Below are 26,589 nucleotides of genomic sequence, written 5' to 3'. Positions count from 1 at the left end.
TTGCTATGTTGATTACACATATCAGACATGAAAAAGCTACATGTTAAGAAGCTGGTTGAAAATTTTCTGGATATGTTAGAGTTCTCTGCGCACAGTTTAGAGAGCTGAAAAGAGACCTTGATCCACGGGTTCAGAATGTCACAGGCCGAATAAGATACAAGGCACCCTATCATTACTCTTACAGGACGGGTTTTGGTATTGGCTAAGGACATGTTTGGCCTCAGGAGAAGGCAATATATAAACATATCTTCACTTTATTCTTCAGAATGGCACTGGTTTTCCTCATAAAATATACACTATAATTAAAATCCTTTCTTTCATATTTCATGTGACTTCCAGGTTATGCTATAGATTTTGGACAAAGTCACAACTGTGGAATAGAACATTACTTTGTCTACCCTCTGTTCCAACAGCTAGCTAAAATTGAGTCTTTTTTTGAAAGTACTCCCTACTTTAGAGGAATCTGAAGTGCCACGCTCCCAAGATTATGTATAATCTTTGCAAGTTCTAGAAAAATTTTGCTATAACAAGTAAATTAATTTTCACTGTGATAAATGGAGGCTGTGCAAACTGACTTAAAAATTTGCTTGTCTGTCCTCATATTCTTTCTTTTGAATTTTAAAACAATGTAAAGATTTGGATAGAGACACTTTATGAATACACATGACAGCATCTTGGGCAATGAAAGGAAACACAAAGGCCAAATCTGCCAAGTTGTAGTATGTGTTTTTACTTAAAGAGAATTCAAAATAGTTGTTTTGTACCTGCCATTGATTTAACGTGAATACTTGCATCTACTTGCTTAAAGGCATTGCAGTGCTGAAGCTTTTGATCTTAAATTCATGTTCTACATTCTCCTTAAATATCTCTTTGGTTATGCATGCATACCAAAGCAGAGGTATTAGAGACTGCCAAGTGTGCTGTCTCTCCTAATCCATTCTATTGTTTTTATTTCACTAGGCCCTAAAGCCTTGATAAGGAGTGATATCTCATTGTACAAAATGCTACACAAATACACAAGATGGCAAAAATACACAGGCTAATCTTCACCCCACAGCATTACTAATCACTACCTCAGCCACTGTCCTTTTTTTTCCTATGTGTGGATGTTTTTTGGTCTGTTGAATTCTGTAACATATAGACAGCAGTATTCTAACCTCTTAACAGAAGGCCAAAGAGTACATTAGTTGAAATTAGTTGAAATCATTCATTCATCTCACCTTCAAGGCTGAAAGATATGGAAGAAATTACTGCCTTCACCTAGATGTAGTGAAGCTTAAAGTTAACTTTTCTATGTATTTTATAATCCTACAATAGCCTAATGGCTTCTGAGATTATGGTAGTATATGGATCACAGTTTCAGTTCATAATTAGATAAATGTTCAATAGGTTCTGCAATTTGGACTGTATAATGTGAAAATGGAGAGAGAAAAAAAAAAAGACACTGGTTTTCACCATGGGAGCTAAGATTCTACTTGGCATATGTACCAGGCTGGACTTCAGGTCTTATGAAATCTTCACAAGCTGTAAGAATTAGGTTTATCTTCAGGAAAATGCTGACTAAGTTTTGTGGCAAAGTTTCAAAAGGTGTCAGAAGACTGACATACAGCAGTGTTTAAGTGCTGTTTTGGAGATTAATCAAGTGATGATTTGGAGCATCTTTGATATACACAGGAAAAGATTAATACACATCTGAATCAGTAGAGCTGTCTTATTCCATTATGATTTCTGACTCAAAAAAACACCAACTTTTATTAGGATTCCTATCTTTTCTGTTTTCAAAGTAAAGACAAGATTATTTGGGATTTGCACTTCCATTTATATTGTATTCTTACAGTGTTTGTTCAAAATTTGTACTGAGAATAGTTATGAAATGAGGACAGCATCTCTAAACCTATCTGCTATTTTGTTAGTTTAAAAAACATAATAGATGAAATACGAGGAAATAATAATGACTATAAATAATCCTTTTTCTACTTCTTAATAACATATAGTTTATAATTTTAAGTTTTCAGAAAAATCATTTGCCACGTTTGATAAATTAGTTAAAAAATTGATCATACAAGTCATATAGGGATATAATTTGAGTACTATAAAGAGGATTTTATATATTATTGTTCTATATATTAATAAAAAATGTTCACGTTTTTAGTGTTAAAAGAGAGATTCTTCCATTGGTAAAATCACTGTGCCAGGATGTAGAGTATGAAGTAAGAACTTGCATGTGTCGGCAGCTGGAGCATATAGCTCAAGGAATAGGGTGAGTATAATTTGCATAACTGCTTTTAAATGCAAAATCTTCCTATGAACTGTTTAATGGTAACCTAAAAAGAGATTTTTTTTTAACCCTTTTAAGTTTTCTAACTTAATTTTTGTATGTTTAATAATGAATTTGGTGTGTGCGGGTTAGTTCTTAGAAATTACAGTTGGCTGTTGTCCATTTTCATATTTTTACTTTATGATAGTAGAATTGCTGAACCATAAAAACATTTTTTTTTTTTTTGGTAAATAATGAGTTTATCAATAGCTTCCTGAGATCATTTCAATTTTATGTCGATGACACTAGGTATATTTAAAAGTATGAGGATTATGGCAAGTATTGTTTCTAATTATTATTATGCAATTTTTTTGTAAAAGAATGTGTGTTTTGCAAGCAAATTTCAGTTCATTGTCAACTCTGACTCTAAGTCTGAAGACCTTCATAATGCACATATAGTAATAGAAACAGTTCATGAAGATTTATTTTAACATAGCACAGAACATATTAACCACACATCCAGGGGTAGTCCCTAAGTGAACAGCTATTTTAAAATTCTTGGTCTGTCCACCTGTTGCTGTGCCAGGAAATAAAAATAAATAAATAAATAAATAAAGTTAAAAAAAAAAACCACAAAACAGTACATTGTCTTACAGACTTGAAGAAACAATCAAGTGATATTCCCTGTTACCCAGGTGGATAGATTAAATCTTAATAGTCCCTCTGGCCTCTAAAATTGTGAATTTATGAGCAGATTCAAGGATGAGGCTGAAACATAATTTGAAAGATACTGTAAAAATGCACTTCAGTTTGTTAGTACTGATGTTTATGGAAGTTGTGCCTGTGCCTGTGGAAGATATTTTTTTAATGAAGAGTTATGTTGTTACTTAGATGCCAAATTTTTAAAACAAACAAAAAGCCCCAGGAATTCCTGTAAACAATGTTGTTAACCTGTGAGTCAGGGAATACTGAAGAAATGCATGTTCATGCTGTTTTTTAACCTGCTCAGATAGAGGGGAAATAATATTCACAGCAAGAGCTAAGCATTGCTGTAACATACTTAATTTCACATTATTATGGTAATGTCATACTGTTCAGTAATTTCTACATTCCCAGATAAACTTGCCCATATTGCATATAAAATAATTTTATATTTGTGCTTTAGATGGCTCTACTGCAAGGTCCTTGCAGTAGAAAATTCAAAGGATGTGAATAATGTTGAAAATATAATATTATTCATTGTTATTCATAACTAAGTAAAGTATTCACTTGTTTTTGTATTTATTTTCTTTTATAACAAAAAGGAGCTTAGCATGGTAAAACGTTTTAACATTTTTATATTGAACAGCTTTGTATTTAAAAGAACCTGTGATTGCCGAAAACAAAGATAGTATTTGTTGATATTTATAAACTGAAAAAATAATAAACACTTTACTAAACCGAATGACTGAATAATTTGAAAATGTATTTATTTTGATTGCTCTCATGTATCTCATGTATCTTTAATTATCTTAAAATTGAATTCTGTTTAGTGGGAGATTAAAGATGAGTGAAAGAGAGGGTTCTGTTTTTCTTCAGGGATTGACCACTTAAAAACTCCTTTAAAGGGAAGGGTGGTTCTAACCTGTCATGTTAGTTTGGAGTCTTTAGGTGCTACCAAAATGGAAAGCCACAAAAACATGTCTGCAAAGCATTTTTTTTTTTAATTTTTGCCTCCTGATTTCAGTCTTCACTTGGAATATAGTCCTTTACTTCTCTCTTCTGTCTCTTTCTGCACTGTATGTTCTTGTCTTTTTCAGTCGTCTTCATTCCTCTTTTCTTGTTTGTTTTTGTTCAATACTATGAGATATTTTTTTTTGTTGTTTTCATATGAGATAGAATCTGCATTTCCATAGATTTCTCTAACCTTTTCAGTTAACCTCTTTTATAATGAAGAGCTGAGAAGCAATCATACATGTATGAATCTGTCTTTGAAGATGATTTACACAATACAGCACAATATATATTTTTAAAATAATCTATATGTTATTCTGAGTAAAATAAATATTATCTAGGATGTGGACATAGTCACAGAATATTGCTTTCATATAAACCTGGAAACCTTTTCTATATTTGAAAAAACGTACAGCTGCATAGATTTCCTTGCCCTGTAACTCAGTCTATTGAGAAGAAGAAAGTGGTTGTATGCAGCAGCTTTTAGGAAGCACTTGTGTCAATCTGTGAATATTCTTTCAACAGTTTTGTTTCACATATAAGACAGGTATATATGGACAGGCAGGTATTGAAATACACTTGAATGTGTGCATTTATGTTGTTTTCTGTACTCCCTCTCCAAATGCTTTTTAATTTCAAGATATACTTGATATGAAAGCAGAAACAATAAAATTATTTTCATGTGTAACAAGGGGGCAATAACTTATACTAATAAATGACCATTTTGGAAAGGAAATAACATTTTCCTCATTCTATTGAATGAGGAAAGACTTTCTGTCTTTAAAATGAACTAAATTGGATGTATTATGCCTTGGAGATGGAAGTCTAAAAATGAGGTAGGTATTACTCAGTGGCAAATGGCAGTATTACAGTCAATTTACCCAGCATTAGTACGGTAGTTTAATAGAGCTAAATACATAGTTATCAATTAGTGGTCCATTTTGTATCATTTCCTTTAATTCTTTTCTCCCCAGCTTCTGTTTTTAGCATTTACATACCCATACACACTGCTTTCTGTCTGAGTTTTCTGCCTGATCCCTCCCCAGTGATTTAGATGCTTTAGTCCACAGAAGTGGGAAACTGTTGGTATTTTCAATGTGTAAGTGGTTGCTGTGTTTTGTGTTGAGGATGAATAGGTAGTAGAAAAATAAAGATAATTAAATTAACAGAAATAAGCACATCTTCACATAAATGATGAAAGCATAAAATGACAGCAGTTCCAAGATGTTACTATTTAGTGATGTTATCACTAAATGGTATCGTGATTTTCTCATAATATTAAATAATTAATCATCTGTTTGGAAGAAAACTTTTAAGCTACAGTTTGATTTACTAGTAACAATAATACTTTCCAAGGTGCAAATCACTGATGCTGGTTATTTATAAAATTTGCAAGTGTTAGTGTTTACATTGACTTATAAAGGGATAGTTGGTCTTGGTTAGTCTAATAGGAAGGAAATTTGGGGCATTTGTAGTTCTGTAAAAGCCTGTCATCCTAGAGGTTGTGATTGGTTTTGTATTAAAAGCTGTGATTGAAATGATAGAATTTGAATTCTTTCTATACATTTGCATGAAGCGTCAAATGTAGCTTTGATTTTGTCATCTCAGTTAACGCTTGTGTAGTATAATTTTATCAGCATTTCCCTGCAGCTTTATATTTTGCCCAGTATAAACATTGAGGGTGAGATCCCTGGCTTTTATAAATTGCTGAGGTCCCATTCTTGAGATCTGGTGCTTACAACAGCTTTCACTAATTGATGGACAGACCAAGAGCTTGTACATGAGAGTGGAACAAAGTGAGCTTCTTATCTTCACTTCTATTAAACAGAAGAAAAAAAAAAAAAAAAGAGCATGACAGGGTCAATCAAGCAATGAAGAATTAGCTTTTCATTGGGACATTGGAAAGTTGTGCTGGTTGGTAGCTTTTACAAAAGCTGTGCTCTTGCTCCTGGAGATGAATCCTTTTTCATCTTACTTTGCAGTCACCTTACTGCGCAAATGATTCTGTGTCAAGAGTCTTTCACTCCTTCTTAGTCACCTCTCTGATGAAACCCTGATTTCTAATTCAGTCCCTAGTATAGCAGTTTGCTGCCAATGTCGAGATTGAAGTTGTCAGGACCATCACACACGCAGACAATGATAGTCATTATCAAGGCAAAAACAGGCAAGCAGAACCATTTTATTACTACTTTAAAACAAGCCTAAAAGCTCGTGTTTGGACTAGTCAGGAAGATGTGTGTTCTCTGAGCAGTAGTTGCTTACCCTTTGTAAAGAAGGCTTGTCTTTGAAACATAGTATTTCTAGATACGTCAATCCAACTCCAGATATTTTATGGTTTCTATGAACCATATTCAATCATTTTGGCTTTGGAATGTACTCTTCCATAACATTGGGCAGTTTGTATTTTCTGAATATTTGATCAGAAGAGTTTGCTTAGTGGCTTAGTGAAATAGCTGGACTCCTTTGAGCTTTTTCAGAATGCATTTTGTCTGATTTATTTTGAGTTCATTTGAATGCTTTTATATAAATGAAGTTTCACATTTTAAGTTTGTTTATTTCCATGGCTGATGAAGAATAAAGTCCTGAGATTGATTGCATATTGTTATTTAATTTTCATTTTCCTACGACTTAGACATTTTTTCCTTCTTGGCCACCCAAACAATGTCTAAATTGGTATTTCAGGAAATAATAATAATTATTATTTTTTGCTATAGCAACATTGTTTCATTATGTTTTCTTGTTAAATGCTTGCCTCAATTTGCAGGACAGAACTAACCAAAACTGTAGTGCTTCCTGAATTGGTAGAGCTGGCAAGAGATGAGGGCAGCAGTGTACGCCTTGCAGCTTTTGAGACAATAGTGAATCTACTTGATATGTTTGATGCAGGTAAGGACTTAACTTAGGCTTGGTAGCCCAGTTCTTAATACAGCTTATAAATATAATTAAATTTTTGTTCTGTCTGCAATATTATTTGTTTTCTCATTTGTTCTGTATGTATTTCATGTCCTGCAATGCTTTATGAATACATTTATTTTAAGAAGGGTAAACCAGCTGCCCACAAAATAATTTACTTTCTTATTCTAAGCATCTAGTATAATGAAACTAAGTTGTATGAGTAAAATTACTCTATGAAAGATAGGAATGTTGGGCTGTTAGTATTTACTTAATACTGTTGATATGCATAATACAAAATGTTAGTTAAACATATGCAGATACTTGTGGGTTTTTTTGCCATTAACTTTTTTTTTGCCTCTTAAGCAAAGGTAGTCCTAGGCAGACTGAAGCCTGCCTTCTGAGCTGAAGAAACCAGGCTGGGCAATGACATGATATTTATGTGTGTGTATCAGCAAATGTTTTCAACATTTTCAAATCTATTTTCAACATTGAGTGTTGTATGACAAACATTAGTTTTGGAACACAAAAAAAAATTCTTCATGTCCCATAAAATGCAGTTTGCACAACTGATTTGTTTTAGAGGTACTAAGCATCAGCAATTGCTATTTTAATCATAAATTTGTGCATATATGGCACTGAAAGTTTTCTTTTCGCAATGAGAAAGTGTGTGTATTATATAAAGCTTTTCATTTTATTTAAAATGGAAAATGTAAATGCTTGTAATTTTCCCAGTGCTCTTTCCTGTAAACACTTTCCTGTAATATCTTTCCTGTAAACAGCATGAATAGTTCATGTTGGTCCAGGTGTAGGGGTGAGTGTCTGTGTCTTCATGGGAGGAAGAAGAAATTCTCTCTTGTATCTGGTACTGGCTTAGTGGTAGTGGGATGCTGACATTCGTGGTGCACAAGTTCAGTTCAATAGTGATTGGAGCAAACTTTAAGGAGAGCTACTCGAACTGCTCCCATGCATGGGAACATTCTGGATAATTGCAGTGCCCTGTCCTACAATCACCATTCCTATCCCAAATTTTTCAGTGGTATATAGGTAGACAATAGCAGGCAGCTTTGGCTCTGTATCAGTTGTGTTCTCCACTGTTTGTGTACAACTGAGGCAGTACAAAGAAGTGAAATACACAAAAGTTCCTTCCAATAATGTATATGTAAAAAGTTTTCTATTATAAGCTCTGTTAGTGATTGTTGATTGCTGCTCATAGCTTGCCACTTTGCTCTTTATATGGTCTTTTTCCAACCTCTGCAGTTGTTTATCTTCATTAGCAACTCTGTATTTTGCACCACATTTCCCACTCCCACACCCATCTTACTGACTATACTACTCCCTTCTGATACACGAGTGACAAGCAAATATTTACTTTACAGGAACTTGGTGATGAATTACTGAAATACATCACTATGTATAAGCCATATGGAGACATACAAAAAGAAATAAGATAGTTTTAGGGAAAATACAATCAATGAACTTTTTAGCAATGAGTGCTTATATTAGCAAGTACACTAGTAGGTTAATTTTCAAATTCTTGAGCCATTACACTGATGCTGTCAAGTTTCTGCTTCTCTTTGTTCCTCCCTGTTTTTTCCCCCACCTTCCCAATTGCTTTTAACTACTGCTTTTAGCTGTCAAAAAGAATTATCAAAACCCCAAAAACTTAGAGAAGGCAATCAGGGATTATTAACAGTTTTGCAAGGAATGTGTTTGTAGAAGTTTGGTTTGAGTAATTTTTGGTTTCATGGCTGAACTACAAAACAAACATTGTGAAGGTAGATGACTCAAAATTATATCCTAGGGTTTCTTTCCCACAATAAAAAAATATTTTTTCAGGTCAACCTAAATATGTTGTTCATTCGTATGAATTTGCTGAATCTGGGAATTAAGTTGCCATTAAAAAAAATCCTCTTCCCTTTAAAATCTGAATATTTTCAAATACATTGGCTTTATTTAAAAGTAGTCAAAATGGCTTCTTTGAACATTTCCTTCTTTATTTTATAGGGAAGTGCTTGCCACTATTTGCTGGATTTTACTTTACTTTCTAAATTATTTCTTTTTTTTTTTTTCCTTTCCCCTTGATTATTTAGTTTCTCTGTGAATTTATTGCTTACCAAAAGAATTGCAACCTCTTCTTCTCACTAGGTTGAAAAAATTAACTTCCAACAGATCCAGATTTTTCTTTTTACCGTCATGGTCATGTTTGGTCTAGATGTCCCTGTATTCCTACTATTGTAAGAATTTTTATTGTTGGAATACTGTGTATTCTTTATCTCTCTGTATTCCTGGTGAACAAAGAAGTTAGTAGCTGTGCATTTATTTTCTGTCCCGTAATTTAGTGGTGAGTGCCCTTTCCTTATAAATGCACAAAGACAGACAGAAAACAGGTAGGGTGTTAAAAATCAGGACTTGTGTTATGGTAGTACTCATCACTTTCTTTTATCTCCTATTTTCTGCCTCAGTAAGTGACTGCCAAAAAGATTCCTAAGCAAAATTACATTTTTCATAACTTATTTTAGAAGTCTACTCTATGTGGTCATTTTAGATGTTTGATAACAAATGGCTAACCTTAAAAATGTCTTTTGTTTTACAGATGATAGGAGTCAAACTGTGCTCCCCTTAGTGAAATCATTCTGTGAAAAGTCCTTCAAAGCAGATGAATCTATCCTAGTTTCTTTGTCTTTCCATTTAGGGAAACTGTGCAATGGATTGTATGGTACGATTTAATGTTCTTTAAAAATAATCTTTTTTAAGATTAAGGGAAGGTCAGAAAATTTGAAGCACTTAGAAAATATCCAGATTTGAATACATCAAATTAAATAATATGGCACTAAAAGTCTGAAATCATCTATTGCGTAAATATTGGGTTTTGTGAATTTTCACTTAAGGTGTCCATTTGGTTATCGTTCTTTTATGTTTAGACAGGGACAGAAGTAGAAACATAATGGCTTTTATTTATTGATTTGACTGATTTTGTTATTTTATTTTATTATTTTTTGATACTTTGTTGGATATTCTGGAAGATCTGAGTTGGATGACTGAATGTTTGAAACTAGAAACCTTTGACAGCACAGTATGATGCTAACTTTGTACGTTCACTTTTGTGCTTGATATTTTTTCTGCATAGCCCATAAGGACCTTGAAGGGAGAAAGGAGATCTAATACCATATGTATTTCCCAGCTGCAGCTGAGGCAAAATCTGTACCCATAATTCCTGTTTTCTGTACCTTAGCACTTGAGCTCAGCAGATCTTTTTCTGATCATTCTGCCCACCTTTGATTCTTTAAACAGAGCTTACCTGGGAAGGAATAGAACACAGTTTTAAATGACAGTGAATTTTCCCCTAGATTCTTAAGCCCTTTGAAATTTCTTACAGATCTTTAAAACGATCCTTTATGATCAGGCTAGACACTATCAAAGTGACAGTTGCTTCACTGCAAATAACTTGAAAGGGCTATTCCACAGGGCCTAAGTGTTTACAGAAATGAAGAGCTAGAAGAGGCCATCCTGTTTTTATCATGTCTTCCCCATCTTCTTAAGGTTGACTGATCTAGCTGTTGATGTCCTTTCACCTCTGAATGCCATCTGACTGGTTCCCATTTTTCTCGAAGGTTACACCCTAGTAAAGCAGAACAAAGTGGAAGGCCTATTTCATGCGTTGCAAGCTAAATTGGTTTTTACATTTTTAACTGTGAAAAATACCGTTTTTTTTTTTTTTTCTTTTCAAGAGATTGCAATAGTTAGACAGTATTTCTTCAAGTGCAGCCTATGAACAGAAGCAGCTCAAAATTTAGTTTTTTCTTTTTTCTTTTTCTTTTTTCTTTTTTTTTTCTTTTTATAAAACTATCATCTAGTTACTCTTTCTCTTTCTTGACATATATGGCTAAGCATGATACCTCACCAATGTACTAATGGAATAACAGCCTAAAGTTTTAATACCATATGTCCAGTTTCTGAAGATCATTTTAAACTCTAAAACTATCTTCTGAAGGAATAACAGTCTTCCTTCTAGGCTGATGTTGTCAGAATATTTAATAAGCATATTCTGTAATGCAACATCCCAAAAAGTGAAAATATTGAATAGTAACAGAACAAGGATAGGCCTTTCTTCATATATTTGTCTGTTTTGAGAGCGAACTATTTGGTAACTTTCTTTTAACTGCTTTTTCATGCAGTTTTGAAGCCACTTTGAAACCAGCTTATCAATTCTCATCTCTATTTCCCGATCCCTTGCTTATTAAACTGTTAACACACATGCCATTTACTGTTATTTTTGTATTCAAAGGTCTTACCCAGTATTAGATGGAAATGGAATCAGTTTGATAACCTTTCCTTTGCCCTGTTGGCTGTTACTCATTTTCTTGATTCCTTTTCAGTGTTTACAAGTAGATTTTGAGATTTTTTTGGTCATTTTTCAAAACCACAAAGTTAATCCGAGTGATCTATAATTATATGGCTTGTTCTTCCCCCTCTGACGGTACCACTTCAGCCGTTTTCCAGTCTGATGCCACTTACGTAAGATTTCAGCAGCTAGTAATTCTAATATTCTTGCATAGTGAACTGAAGGACATCTGACCTTGCACATTTTGAAAATGTCTGTCATGGCTTAAGTATTCACTGACCTTTTTCTTCTCTACTTGAAGCTGGCACCTTTGTCAGTCATTAATTGTACTGAGCCTGATTATACTAGTGAAGTTTGAAAAAGAAAATAAGCATTAAGCATTTCAACCTCTTGGTATCAATCACTGATAGCTTTTCTGTTTCCCTTGATTAGAAAACTCAGCCCTTCCTTGATCAGTCCCTTACAAATGCATACTTATGAAATGACCTGTTAATTTTTGAAGTCATCTTGCTAGTTGCATTCCAGCTTGTATGTTTTCTAATTTTGTTCGTATACCTCTACTATCTGTTGCAAGGTGGCCCAATTTTTCTACTTCCTGGAGGCAAGCAGTGTTCATGTGACTGAGTTCCATAAAGATCTAATTAATTAATAAAAATTAAACCAATAGTAATGGAACAAAAATATAAATACACAGTCCTGCTCTTAAAAACCTATTTCAAAAATTATATAAACAGAAGATTCACTCTGTTGTAGATAGGTGTCATTTTTCTTTCTGCACTAGGCTCAAGGGGGGAGGGTAGGTTAAATCTTGGCATATTTCAAAGATTTGTAAATGAGCTTGGGACATTATTAATAGCATTTGTAATGAGAAAAGTAAGCTTCTTTTATTTTTATTTATTTATTATTTATTTATTTTTGAGGCATTTTTACTCCTGAGCAGCACTTACGGTTTTTGGAATTTTATAAGAAGCTTTCCACACTGGGTTTGCAGCAGGAAAATGGACACAATGATAATCAACTACAACTTCAAACTCTGGAACAGGAAAAGAAGTATATTTCAGTGAGGAAGAATTGTGCTTACAATTTTCCAGTAAGTAACATTAATCTGAAGTTACCTGAGTTGTGTCATGTATATTGTTCACTATATAGAACCATGAGAAGGATAGAGAAGTTATTGCCAACAGTTATGCGTTTTAGCTAGATTCCATCTCTCCCTTGGAAAATTCAAGTTCCAAGAGATTGCTGGTCTCATTCTTCCTGTAAGTGTTCTCTAAACTGTTAGCACAAAGGCCTTGAAAAGATGACTGTGAAGCAGAGTAGCTAATTTCAAACCATCCAAGGTTAGTTTTTTTGTGTGTGTCATGACATTGCAAGGACTTGAAGATTAAGTCTGAATGTTTAGATTCATATTTTAGATATGTTCCTGCCTGAATACAAAAAGGATTTTCTAGTTTGTAAGAGGTATTTAAATTTACCACTCGTGATTTTCTAAATCCATTTTGTATTTTGACATTCTGCATTTATAAAGAAAATAAGATAACACCAAGAGCCGGTAGACAGTTATTTTTATTCTACTTTTTATAGACAAGCACCAAGTATGTAGGTAGAAATCTGTTGGTTTATTTGAGCAAAAAAAACAAGGTATGTACACACACAATTACGTTGAAATTCAGATGCTTGTTTTTTCACTCGTTAAAATGTTCTGAGGTCTCCAATTGCAGTTTCCACTAGATTACCAGAACGTTAACATGATGTATAAAACTGAGGTTTTATACCTCATGTTTTTAATCTCTGTCTTCAGAAAAAAGCCTCCAATGCATCTGAAAGATCTGCAAATCACGTAGTCCTTAGGCCTTTAACTTGTCTGATACCTGTATTTTGACACAACCATCAAAAATACAAGACTTTGTCTTTAAAATCACAACCTGTTATCTTCAAGTGTCTTGCTGGTTGTAATTCATTGTTTTCTTCTCTGATAGCGTAGCTTTTTAGCAATACTGTTAATTAGAGACTTTATTTTTCCATAGGCCATGATAGTTTTTGTGGATCCAAAGAACTTTCATTTAGAACTGTATTCTATATTCTTCTGCCTTTGTCATGACCCTGAAGTTCCTGTCCGATATACCATGGCCATAAGCTTCTATGAAGTAAGTCTACAAAGCTTCTTTGTTAGTACTTATGTGTTTTTGTTTATGTTTTGTTCTTTAAAATTACATTTATGACTGTTCAACCCAAAGGAAAAAGATTTGAAAAAACTTGTTAAAATTAATTAGTCAAAGGTGTTCAGTCCCTTACAAAACATTATTATAGCCTGTATACATATTAGTGTATTTAAATTGTGTGACATTAGACTACAATAGTTTATTGTGAGGTGAGCTTTTAAGAATCAAAATCTGGAAAAAGCTGGTCTAGTACTGCAAACATAAGCAATTGCAGTAATTGGAATATTTGAATGTTTTGAATGCTATTGTGAGAGGCACAGGAGAAAGGAGCTTGCCACTTTGGTCCTGTAAAACTTCTTTAGAACTGTACATTGTGCTACTATGCTGCCATTCTGTGTAGAATATTTACATATATCAAGACTAGCTTGAATGCTCAAATTTCGTATGAAACTACTTGGAAATTTATGCAGATCTAAAAGCCAATATACTTTTATTATTTGGTTTACAAAAGTTCTAGTACATTATTTTCATAAAAGTTCAAAAAATTCTTGAACTGCATAAATACTATTAGCTATATGGAGTGAATTTGAGAAACAAATGTGCACTCTCTCCTGATTTTAGTAATCCATATTGGAAGTCTTCAAGGTTTTCATAGTGCTTTACATAGAATCTGTGTATTTAAATCCTTAAACTAGCCTTTTATGCCATTATGTAGCTGGGAAAAATGATAAGCTAAGCAGCTTGTGAAAGCACTTAAATCACTAGTAGGGAAATAAATGAATCATTAAATCATAGATTCTATGAAGCTAACGTGGCTTTATTTCCACCATCTTAAGGAAGATGGATTGGTTTCCACCTCTCCATGCCTGTTGATGCCTTGCCTGAATGAATGATAATCCAGTTAATTGTTGAAATTATTAAGTTAGCATACCATTCTGCATGTTTTATGTCAGATATATAACACTTTCAAGGTTCTGTCTGCATATATGTAAAGTATTTTAACTCATTAAGAAAAATCTGTAAAGTTATACCTTAGTCTGAATGTACATTTAGTGCTGGTTGGTGTATTTTTAAAACCATAGCTAAGCAACCACATGACAGGCAGATGTATTTTATGGCATTCACTGGTAGCTGGATATATGTATATATATTTCAGTAACCTCCAGTAACCATTTCCTTAAAACTTAATCTTGATTGGAAGTAAGCTCTTATCTTTATGTGCTTTATATAAACAAAGAAAGCCATTAAAAATCATTGTCTAAGTATTCTGTATGGCAAAAATGTCATTCTTCAGATTTTTATCATATTTGTTACAAGACTTTTTTAACAGTTTGGAGATGGACTTTTGGTGTTTTTTAGAAATTTATATGTGACTTATCACTGGAAGAACAAAACAAATAATGAAGGAGTGAAATCTTCTTACGTTGGGGAACCTTGAAATGCAGAACAGCCTAAGCCAATTTTTATATTTTATCTTTTGTAAATTATGTAGCTGACTGTTTACACTTTTATGGATCACAAAGTTTGATATTTGAATATTCCAGAATTATTTATTTTTTTTATAACCTTGCAATGCAGTCCTAAATTTTTTTGGAAAATGTGAAATAGAGTTTATTCTAAAAGCATGTTTCATGGTTAGGTAATATATATGTTTCTTGTTTCATATTCTTTATATAAGCATATTTTTAATGTGATCAACAGGAAAGTACGTAACTTTAGAAGGCTGATATTAAAAAATTGTTTTGCATCCCCCCATGGTTGTTGAAAAGTAAGCACATGCAGCATAGTTCCTGCAGTGCTATGGAATTAAAGTATGGTTTATCTTGCTATCTCACTGTTTTTTGTTTGTTCTTTTCTTTTTTTTTGAGGTTGCTAAGCTTTTAAATTCTGGTGTGTATACAATTCATAAAGAACTGGTTACGCTATTACAAGATGAGTCACTGGAGGTAATATACTTTTATTGGAACTTTATAATGTTTAATAACTCTGCAATAAGACAGTAACCGCTTGAAATAATCTGTAGCTTTTACTTCTGTTTCACAGACACTTCATAAAGATGCAAGCCTTCTGTGAATAAAAAGGAGGAAAATAGGAAAGTGCTTGAATTCAGTTAACCCATGCTAAATTCAGTGACTTAAAAAAAATATTCATTCTAAATATTTTATTGATTGTTTTATTGTTTATAACCTTACAAATTCTGTGGAAATATTTGGTTTTGGTACTGCGTTAAAATATTTGTTGATAGCATTCCAGGTTTTTGCTTTCTTTTATTTACATCTCTCCCACTGAAGAGGAGATGAAGTTGTCTGTGGTTCAAAGATTGACATATGTAGAAAAGTTTTAGTCCAAGCTCTAGTACAGAATTTCTGGGTGTTCTTGAGATGGTTTAGTTTAGTGTGCCTTAGTTTCAACCTATATAAAGCGCGAGTCATGTAGGTATGTATAACAGATACTGTAGCAAAACTTTTGGATTGAAAAAGGTCTTTGTTTGAGACAAAACCGCTGTTTCCTCTTGTACCAGTTATTCCAATACTTGATCCATTTTTTTCTGTATAGGATCCTTGGATATGACATAGAAAAAACAATTTTGCTTTGAGGTGCTCCTTTTGGTATCCTTTGTTAGGCATTTTCAAGGGAATTAAAAGTGTTCATAGAACAACTTTTAGCTTGTGAAATTCTGACCAATCTTAAAAGATTTCTCAAGTTGAATAACTGAAGGTTGAGACTCAGAAGCAGCTGGTAATTTTGAAGAATTATCCTAATTATATCTAACTAATAAAAATATCCAGTATAAAAGTCAGAACTGGTACCAAATAATATTTAATGATATAATTTTCTAGTCTAGTTTCAAATCTAGCAACCTTTGAATGTAAGGTTATTCTGTTAATAAAGGATAAATATTCTGTTCTAAATTATCAATGGCAGTTAAATGAGGAAAAGTTGCTTTTAAGATTCAGATGGAAAATATCCAAAATACATTTCTTCATGTTTGTCTAGGCTGTTACTTAACTGTCTATGAAATGAAGATCATTCTTAAGAATGAATGTTACTTTTTAAATATTGTATGCTGTGAACATTTTAGAAAGCACTGACTGTGGTATTGATGTAAATCAAAGCTATAATTCTGTTTTCCTAAAATGAATCCTATAATACTTATATTACTATATTAAAACATCAGTTTTAAGTCTCAGACCAGGCTTCATCAGTACAAATAAGTTGTACCTCATTTTTTTTTCTCTACATTGGTGTGACAGAGCAGCAGTAACATAGAAGGGATATAGTGGTGAGAGATAGAAATTGACTGGAGTTAATTTACAGACCTCATTTATACGACCTTTCTTTAAATAGGTGTTAGATGCACTAGTAGGTCACCTTCCTGAAATCCTTGAACTAATGACAACTAATGGAGGAGAAAACAGTGGATCAGAAAGCAAGGTAGGTAATCCTATGTTTTTCAATCTACTTTCTAAATTTAAATGAAGCTGGTAGCAAAGTTATTTCAGTAATTGTGTAATAACGTTTTCATGATTAGCTTCTGCTCTGGAGAAACACAGAGCTTCTGGCTTTTCATTACTTATTTTTATTTTTAACCTTTAATAAATAAGAAAAGATTTTAAAGATTAAACTTACTGTAAAAATGATTTTTTTTTCAGTGGTCTATATCTAATTAACCACAGATTTGCTGAAATAGATCAGATTTTGAAACAGTCATTAAGACAAATCAAAACTGACAATGCTTTTTAAAAATTTTAAAATTTCACACTGAAAGAGTAATTGTTAATACCAATTTTTTTGGTATATTGCTGTAGCAACTGCCAACAGTTGCCGTTTTCAGACATGGTTGCTGGTAAGAGGAAGTCACTTTCCTAATGTAAGAGCATTGAATTAGGACTTGGGAAATCTGAATTTACTTCTTAACTTTGCTTATTTAATTTAATTTTATGTGGCTCTGGGTGATGGTTTATTCAGTGACTCCTCACCTGAAAATGGAACATAAAAGGTATCTTCTGCTTCAAGATGCTGTTTTGAGCTAAATGAATAGAGAATGTTTTTTTTTTTGTTGTTACTTTATGGATAAAAGTTGAAACTTTTTCAGATAAAATTTATCAGATGTTTATAACTGTAAATGCATACAACATGTAACAAATGCCATGTCAAGTGTGGCAGTGTATTTCACTTTGCTTATTGCAAAAGTGAATTTAGCTTGCCTACTATAAAGTCCTTGCCTCCTACTGAGATAAGGTGTACAATTTCTTCCAAAACGAAGTAGGAAGCTGAGAAAAGTAACTGCAAAGTTTACTAGTCTAGGAGGAGAAGGGGATTTATTTGGTTTAAAGAAGAAAAGACAAAGTGGACTGTCATAATTGTCTTCATACCTGTAAAAGGATATTACAAAGAGAACAGTAAATTGTTTTTCATTGTCAGGATTGGAACTGAAGGTGTATTTAGTTAGTTACTGGAATAGCTTTCTGAGTAGTTAACCATGGAATTTACGGTGTAAGAGAGGTAGTGTAATCATGATCAGTTTTTTTTAAGAAAAACTTAGACTAACACCTCCTGGCAATGGTCACAGTATAGCTGATCCTGTTTGCCTAGGACAATTAATTGACTGCTTAAAATCTATCTCCTCTTTACATTGTTTTGTGCTTTGTTTTTAAGCCTAGTAACATGTCATTCAGGTAGAAGATATGAAATTATGTTTATATTTTTATTTCTAGTTACTCTCTATTCCTGACTTGATTCCTGCATTAACAACAGCAGAACAGAGAGCTGCAACTTCATTAAAGTGGAGAACTCATGAGAAGTTACTACAAAAATATGCATGTCTCCCTCATATCATATCGAGTGATCAGATTTATTACCGTTTTCTTCACAGAATGTTGACAATCATTTTGACAAATGTGAGCCCGTCTCTTTCCTGTTGTTTTTCATTTGTTTACGGTATTTAAAACAATTAACACTAGATATTTGCTATATGTAGCACTATTTAAACATTTATCTTAACGTAGTATTTCTCACTGCATATAGTATATCAGGCTGTGTTTTATTTCCTGTAAGATTGAAAAAAAAAAAATGCTCCATGAACTCTTTTTCCCCAGTTTGAGGAGCAAAATTTGTATTGACAGATTATCAAATTCCACTCCCCCAACTATTCTTTCCTTTTTTTGTGCTTGTTACCAGTTTGTTTCTAGGTAAATCAAAACACTTTCCTCTGAGATACACCTTAAAATTATTAAACAAAGCTGCTATCTCTTTGGTTTTGCCTGTCATATTTGAATCAAAAAGTGTATGATTAATATTCTACATTGGCATAACCTCCACCAGTCTGATTTTGCATAACAGACATAACTAAAATTCCAAATAGACACCAAATAATCTACATTTTTCCATGACAACTCTGTCATGACTGCATAGACTGTTGCCAGGCTTCACAAGAACTGTATTTGAGTAGACTAATATTCCCATTCTTCCTCCATTCTCCTTGGTAGGCTGGTATTTTCTGGAATAAATTACGGTCTTTCTTCTCAATGTAGGGAGACAGTGCTTCGTGGGAAATGAAATTAAGACAAAATGGTACATGATAAATTGTTCTTGGTGGAAACATATAAATGTTCAAACATTTCAGGACCAAATTTCTAGGCAAAAAAAGTATTTTTCAAGTAGTTGCACCTAAAAATGAAGCATTTATGCCAACCATATATCTATTCAACTTGAGAAAAGTTTGGGTTATAAAAACTAATAAAAATATTAAAGGACTATTATAGAATCATTTAGGCTGGAAAAGATCTCTCAGATCATTCTAGACCAACATCTAACCTAGCACTGCCAAGGCCACTACTAAGCTGTATCACTAAGCTTTACACCTACACGTCTTTTGAAGACCTCCAGGTATGGTGGTTCAACTACTTTCCTGAGCAGCCTGTTCCAGTAGTTCACAATCACTTCAGTGAATAATTTTTTCTTTATATCTAACCTTAACCTCCTCTGGTGCAATTTACGGCCATTTCCTCTTGTCTTACCACTTGGTCCTTGGGAGAAGAGCCCAATCCCCACCTTGCTATTTCCTCCTTTAAGTTAGTTGTAGAGTGTGATAAGGTCTCCCCTGAGCCGTCTTTTCTCCAGGCTAAACAACCCCAGCACCCTCAGCTGCTCCTCATAAGACTTGTTCTCTAGACCCTTCACCTGCTTTGTTGCCCTTCTTTGGACTTGCTCCAGCACCTCAATGTCCTTCTTGTAGCCAGGGTCCCAAAACTGAATATAGTAGTCAAGGTGCGGCCTCACCAGAGCTGAGTACAGGGGGATGATCACCTCCCTGCTCCTGCTGGCCATGATATTTCTGATACAAGCAGGATGCTGTTGGCCTTCTTGGCCACCTGAACACTCTGGCTCATTTTCAGCTGGCTGTCAACCAACACCTCCAGGTCCCTTTCCGCCATGTTTCTAGCCACTCTTTCCGCAGCCTGTAGCATTGCATGGTTTTGTTGTGCCCCAAGTGCAGGACCCGGCCCTTGGCCATGATGAACCTCATACAGTCTGTCTCAGACCATCAGTCCACCCTATCCAGATCCCTCTGTAGAGCCTCCTACCCTTGAGCAGATCAACACTGCTGTTCAACTTGGTGTTGTCTGGGAACTTACTGAGGGTACACTTGATCTCCTTGTCCAGATAATTGATAAAAATATTGAAGAGAACTGGGCCCAGTACTGAGCCCTGGGGAACACTATATTTCTAATTAAACTGAACAATCATGAAATGGCTTTGAATGTCTGTTAATCTTGAATTGAAAGAAGTATGATGGGCTTATATTGCAAGAAAAGAAAACTTTGATAACTTTTCACTTTGAGAAAAGAAGAACCCAGTCCTTAGTAATGCCAATTATGTGGTATTAAAGGATAAGAAGTGTGTGGAAGTATTTAATACAAGACGTATTGACTTTGAAAAGTCAAGATTTTGGAAATCCCTCAATTTAACCTCATAAACATCAGATATTATTGGGTTGGAGAACACTTAATATATTTCAGAGCTTTTGGCGTACTTTATTTTTTGGCTTGGATTCATAAGCAATTTCAACACATTCTAAAATTTTAATCGTACCTCTTCAGGTTTGATTTAGCAAGTAAAAATGTGTACAGCTATATCAGTTTTTCATTCTGCAAGACTGATATATACATTCTTAATTGATCATAGAATCATAGAACCAATTGGGTTGGAAGGGACCTTAAAGGTCATGTAGATCCACCACCCCCGCCACGGGCAGAGGTGCTACCCACTAGATCAATTTGCTCAAAGCCCCATCCAGCCTGGCCTTGAACACTTACAGGGATGGGGCTATTCTATGAAAATGTGTAAAGTTGGGCTAACTTTTAGCTATTTATTCTACTTCTTGATTTTTATACATTTTTGGTTATATACTCCTTCAAGTATGTTTAACTGTATTTCTTTTCTTTCTTTCAAGAATGTCCTGCCAGTCCAAAAAGCAGCTGCTCGAACTCTCTGTGTTTATTTACGTTATAATCGCAAACAAGAACAGAGGCATGAGGTTATTCAGAAACTGATTGAACGTAAGATAATTTTTCCTTGATTACTTAAAGATGCGAGTTAGTATTGGCTGAAGATCTATTTATGGTTATATATCTATTCAGTGCAATTTCCATCGTTGGTGGCATTACACTTAGACAGTTGCTCACATTATCACCAGTCAAAACATACTTTGTATATATTTATATAGGAATATCTCTGAAGCTTATGCAAAAGAAATGGGGAGAGCCAATGTGGGAAACTGATATGCCAAGACCCTTCCAACCCTACTTCTTGAATCCAAAATTATTTAGTTGTAGGTGCTGCAACACACAGAGCAGAGTTCCTCTACAGCAGTATAATTCTCTGAAGGCTTCAACATAAGAAATGTTGAATAAATCTCAGAAATTAATTTTTGAATGAACTAGTCACATGAGTAAGTTGACGCTCTGGCCTATGTTGTGTGTTCTAAAGATAAGTTAGAAGGTTGAATTGTTCTCATTAAAATTATTTAATATTTACACTGTAATTTTAATACACCTCGGACATCATCTAAATGGCATGCCAGGCTTTGTTCAATCCAGTAACAAGTTAACCTGATATTTTTTTTTTTTTTTTTGATTGATTAAAGGCATGGATTGGATATCTGATAAAAGTGCTCACTGACAGAAATGGTCACTGATTTCAGAGGGTTAGTCTTTCACTGATGGGAAGAATTCAGGCTGAAGTGGTGTGCCTTTATGACAAGCGTGATTATCATCTTTGAGTCAAAGGTTAAACTTTAAAAGGGTGACAAAGAAAACTTTACAGCTAATATTTGTGGATTATTATTTTTCAGAACTGGGCCAAGGAAAAAGTTATTGGAACAGACTTCGTTTTTTAGATACTTGTGAATTCATTATGGAACTCTTTTCAAAGTCATTCTTCTGTAAATACTTCTTTCTGCCTGTGCTTGAACTTACACATGACCCAGTGGCAAATGTGAGGTACTGTGCAAAGAGTATGTAGCAGTGTACAGGGAAAAAAATAATATATTAACAAATACAGTTATGTTTTTTTATGTCTTGTTTAAATAATGGGGCTTGAATAAGAAGCCTTCAGCACGACTAGTTCTAAAGGTGTAGAGGACTTATGGGCATGATGTCAAAAAAACACACAAGCAGGTCAGTGTGAGTATTTGGGGACTGATCAAAAGTGTCAGGTATTGGGAGTGAAAAAGAACATGAAACACTGGTAGGTGAGAAAAAAGTAATCTGTTTCATGGGTCTAGGGACACAAGCTGAACCTAGCAGTCTCCATCAGTTTCAACATAATACGTAAAGCTAAACAGGAGTAATTCTTTCAATGGTCAAAGTTTAGGAGTTAGCGTAGGTTTCTCCTTGTGAGTAAATATTCTACTTCATTGTTAAAGTTAATTGAAAAAGAAAAGAAAATATAGGGGATTTAGTATGTTACTTGTTTTCATACAGTACTTTTTATTTTATTTTAATAGAGACTTTATATTTTCTTCCCTGAACAGATCAGCCCAGGCAGTTCAGTAGTGATTACCAATAAGAAAGTTGTTACTTTGGTAGTTTGTTTGTTTTTCTCATGCATTTTGTGTGATTTTGAACTTTGTTTGCTGATTTGTATAATCATGTTGTCATCCTTAATATGTCTAAGCATCTAGTACTAATGCTTCATAGAGGCTTATGTAAGCATAATTTGCACATACATGTATCTATTCAGTAAAGTTCACTAAATACAGTTTATTTTGAAGTAAAGCAGTGTTTAAATAGACCTTGTGTTTAGTATTAAACTACTACATCTTAGGTCAGCAAGTTGCCAAACCTAAAAACTAAGTCATTTTGTGCATGTAGATTGACATTCATGTTTCATGTTCTTGTGTTAAGGTGATTATGCTAAAAAAAAAAAAAAAAAAAACACAAAAAAAACCCACACACAAAAACAAACAAAAAAAAACCACAACAGAACCCACCTTCATTTGTGTATAATCTTATGTGATTTATTGCTTTTTAAACACATTTCAGTTGAAAGCTCTACTGATACACTATTAAAATGTAATGAAACCTTATTGACGTGTTTTTGGCATAATTCTTTGCTGGAATGTCCCCCAACATTTTTTTAAAAGGAACTCACAGTCTGTTGTGGAGTGAAGTTTAAAAGTCAGAACTAGATCTTACCTCTTGATGTCAAAAAAGGGAAAAAATAAAAAAAAAAATTAGGGAGATGAAATTCCAGCTTTCTACTGAGTGATATAGTTCTTTATAATGGGAAGCTAGGAAGGTTAAAATATTTTTAAAGTATAAAAATATGAAATTCATATAAGAAAAATCTTCAGAATGTTGTTCATCACAATGCTATAATTTCTGACATAGGATTGTCTCTGATCAAGCGAGTGGAATCTGAGAACAACAGAGAATATCACCATATTCTTTATTTTTTAAAAATTCTATTCTTTTAGATTAAAATTATTCACTATTATGTTGTTACAGTCTGACCAAATGCAGAGTTTTCTTTTCTTAAATGTATTAAATACTTTTAATTAATATGTGGAGCATTTTGATTATAAAGTTAGAAAAACGAATACATATGTTTTTTATATAACCAATTTAGAAGCTGTATCCAGAGTTTAAGGCCGATAATTGCTTCTGTTCTTAGTACAGAAAAGACACAGTTAAGTTCATCTAAGTGCTTTATGGCATTCAGTTTGCAAGTAGCCAAACTTAAATTGCACAAGGGCACTGTAGTAACAAATAAAAATGCGTCCATGGAGTGTCAGAGCAGAATAGCTGTTAAGTTTGAAGTTTATGTTCTTGAATATTTTTTATGAATAATGTTTCTCCCTTAATTTACTGCCTTTAAAATTGTATCCTCAATCAATTTATCAGCTCACAGCTTCTGCTGGGCATGTAGGTCATTTTGAAAATCTAGAGGTCTGCTTATCTTTTGAGGTTTAAAAAAAAATTAAAATCTTTTGAGCTTCAAATATGTGTCTGTGGTCCCAATCTCTGGAGAATTTTTTTGAAAATGTCACAGTATGGCTGGAGATAACCCATAAGCTGAAATAACTTCTGAATAAGTACACTTACTAATTTCATGCTTTATCTTCAAATAATTTATTTTTTTTAAGCCAAATAGCAGCATGCAAGTCAAAAATCAATAATATTTATTAAATTCTGCATCAAAAGATGAATTATCATTCTTATTATTTTTTGACAGAATGAAGCTGTGCTATTTGTTGCCAAAAGTTAAATCTACTCTGAAGATTCCCAGTGATAAACATTTGCTTCAGCAGTTGGAGTTATGTATACGGAAACTTTTGTGTCAAGAGAAAGACAAAGATGTCCTGACTATTGTGAAAAGAGTAAGTGGTATTTCATGTTGGGGTTATTAAAAATTAAGATGATCAAAGTGAGACTTTCTCTGTTGAGTCTCTTAATATAGGAATAGGAGGCTAAAGACCTATAGCTATTTTGTAATTCTGGATAATTAAGAGATGATGTAATATATTTCATTCTGTCAAATTTAAGAGTCGTTTTTTCCTCAGTTACTTATATTGCAGTTATTTTCTAGATAAAGAATTTTGGCTCAATGTCTTTTTGTGGAGAAAATAGCATATGTCTCCAGATAACACTAGTGTGAACCTAGTAAAAATGATTGAGTCTTTGAGGTAGAGGTATCTGGCTAATTTATTTATTTGACAATGTAAAAAGAAAGCCTATTCAGTAGTTTCAGATGTTACAATACCTTTGGAATGTGAATGTTCACAAAAGGTTAAACTCTTGAGGCATGTTCATGCTCAGTCTCAAAGAAACTGAGAAGTGAAGCCACCTGAAGGAGGTGGCTACCTTACAGGACCAGTCTGCAGAAGGGATTGGATGAGCACCTGCCTAGGGTTCCCTGGCTTGTTCATTTTTTCATTCTTGGTTCCTAGGGCCATGTTACAGCACATCATGCTTCCAAGCTCTCCTCAGGTGTATTTTGAGTTGCATATTAGGTCTATTAGTCCTTCACTGTGAGACTTAGCAGTGCTTTAAGAATACTCTCATGACAGTTTTTGACTTTAAGCATTTGTAGCACAAAAATACAAGCATAGACTTCATGTGTTTAAGGAGAAAAGGCATGTTTAGTTTTGAATACTGCTATTTTAAGCTTTCTTATCTCCACAGTTTTTGAGTTAAAAGTTTGGCTTATTGTTGAGTAAGGATAAGTAATATTTTGATTTTTCTTTATAGACAGTGTTAGAATTGGACAGAATGGATATCTCTTTAGATGCTGTAAGTACTTACTAGTTTTCATATTTACCAAGTACTTCTAATTCCCATTTTCATGTAGTGATTTTTTATTTTTATTGATTTTATTTTGAAGTTTCAGAAAAGATTTTACGAAAATGATTTATTGGACCAAGAAAAAGAGAGACAAGAACATCTCCTTTTGGAAATGGTATATTTTATCAGTACAACCTGTCTTTTCTTATTTCTAATAGTTTGTAGCTAAATATGATTGAGACAATAGTTTTATGGTAGGGGAAGTGCATATTACAGAATAACGTGGTAGGTTTATAATCTGTGTATGATTTCATTTTACCCTTTACACTAGGATTAAATCCTTCAAAGTAGCATAAACTATGTAAAATATAACAAGATCTTCCTTTTCTTTGCTACCTAAAGTTTACCGTGTCAATTAGAAAGGCAAGCTGGAATTGCTTAATAAATATGCAAACACAACACCTCTGTAGTTCTAAAGTCCCAAGCACACATTTGAAATTTTTTGAGGGAGCTTTGCAGTTTTTCTGGTGAATGAAACACCTCAGAATTCACGTACAGCCTCCACAAACAAAGAAGTTAATGTTATAACTAACTTCTTTTGTGCTAAGGACACTGAAGGAGAAGTCAGTGTGTTTGTGTTACAGGCTTTCCTGTTAGACAGAAAGAAAGCAAGAGAGGCCATTGACATCTGTAGTCTTGCAGGAGGGAGCCTTAGTGTAGGTTATATGGAACAAAATCAGCTACAAGGTACCTAGGATTTGGAAAAGAAGTCTGCAGAATGATTTTCCAACTAAGAAAAACATTTATGATCTGTCCATTGTGGCTGTAAGCAAAAGCTGCAGCAGGCACTTCACCACATAGCCTACTACATTTTCACAGAACCTCGGTTAAACGACTTTCAAGGATTGTAGTCCTCCATTCTGTTGCCTCCTCTGCAGACCAGTGTGTGCAAAGCTAGGAAACTGACAGGCTTTAGAAGAGGCCAGGTATTGTTAGTACAGTTTCTCTGACTTATTGTGATGGAACTCCCCTGTAGCGAACCAGTACAGGTTCAAGACTGTCCAGAAATTTCCCCTGATTCCTCTGCAGGGTAGTTACAGAGCCTATGTTTGTGGCCCACTTTGATATCAATAGGTACTTCAGGCTTTCTCTTGGGCGGTTAATTTTCTCAATTATATGATATCTGTCTCATGTACATCCTGCCACCTCCTATTATCTTGCACCCATGGTTCAACCATTGGTTCTCAGGATGCATATTCATTACGTACACTTGATCTTAGTGCAAAACTTGATCTTAGCTTTAGCAGGTTTTAGGTAGGTACAGTTACTGTTTTTTATAGTAAAAGCATTTGGGGCTATGGCAATATAGCCTTTAGTGATCCCTGTGTTGTAGTGTTTCATAAGATTTATTTTTACCATGTTTCTTCAGCT

General features: G+C 33.8%; 1 protein-coding gene across 3 annotated transcripts in view; it reads left to right on the top strand.

Moving 5' to 3' along the window:
* Positions 1–26,589, top strand: part of PPP4R4 (protein phosphatase 4 regulatory subunit 4) — a 72,202-nt gene that overhangs the window by 36,524 nt on the left and 9,089 nt on the right. For 2 of the 3 annotated variants that reach the window (XM_068682876.1, XM_068682874.1), the window contains exons 7-19: positions 2,153–2,260; positions 6,735–6,856; positions 9,459–9,581; positions 12,128–12,297; positions 13,235–13,354; positions 15,238–15,315; positions 16,718–16,804; positions 18,088–18,270; positions 20,826–20,931; positions 21,726–21,873; positions 24,110–24,254; positions 25,126–25,167; positions 25,259–25,333. In XM_068682876.1, coding sequence (XP_068538977.1) covers positions 2,153–2,260; positions 6,735–6,856; positions 9,459–9,581; positions 12,128–12,297; positions 13,235–13,354; positions 15,238–15,315; positions 16,718–16,804; positions 18,088–18,270; positions 20,826–20,931; positions 21,726–21,873; positions 24,110–24,254; positions 25,126–25,167; positions 25,259–25,333 — 1,507 coding nt within the window. The remainder of the gene's footprint in view (positions 1–2,152; positions 2,261–6,734; positions 6,857–9,458; positions 9,582–12,127; positions 12,298–13,234; positions 13,355–15,237; positions 15,316–16,717; positions 16,805–18,087; positions 18,271–20,825; positions 20,932–21,725; positions 21,874–24,109; positions 24,255–25,125; positions 25,168–25,258; positions 25,334–26,589) is intronic. The other variant, XM_068682875.1, reaches the window with a different exon arrangement.

Source organism: Anas acuta, chromosome 5 (assembly GCF_963932015.1).
Source record: "Anas acuta chromosome 5, bAnaAcu1.1, whole genome shotgun sequence".
Lineage (NCBI taxonomy): Eukaryota > Metazoa > Chordata > Aves > Anseriformes > Anatidae > Anas > Anas acuta.
The sequence above is the reverse complement of the archived record's forward strand: the minus strand, read 5'-3'. Positions and strand labels throughout refer to the sequence as shown.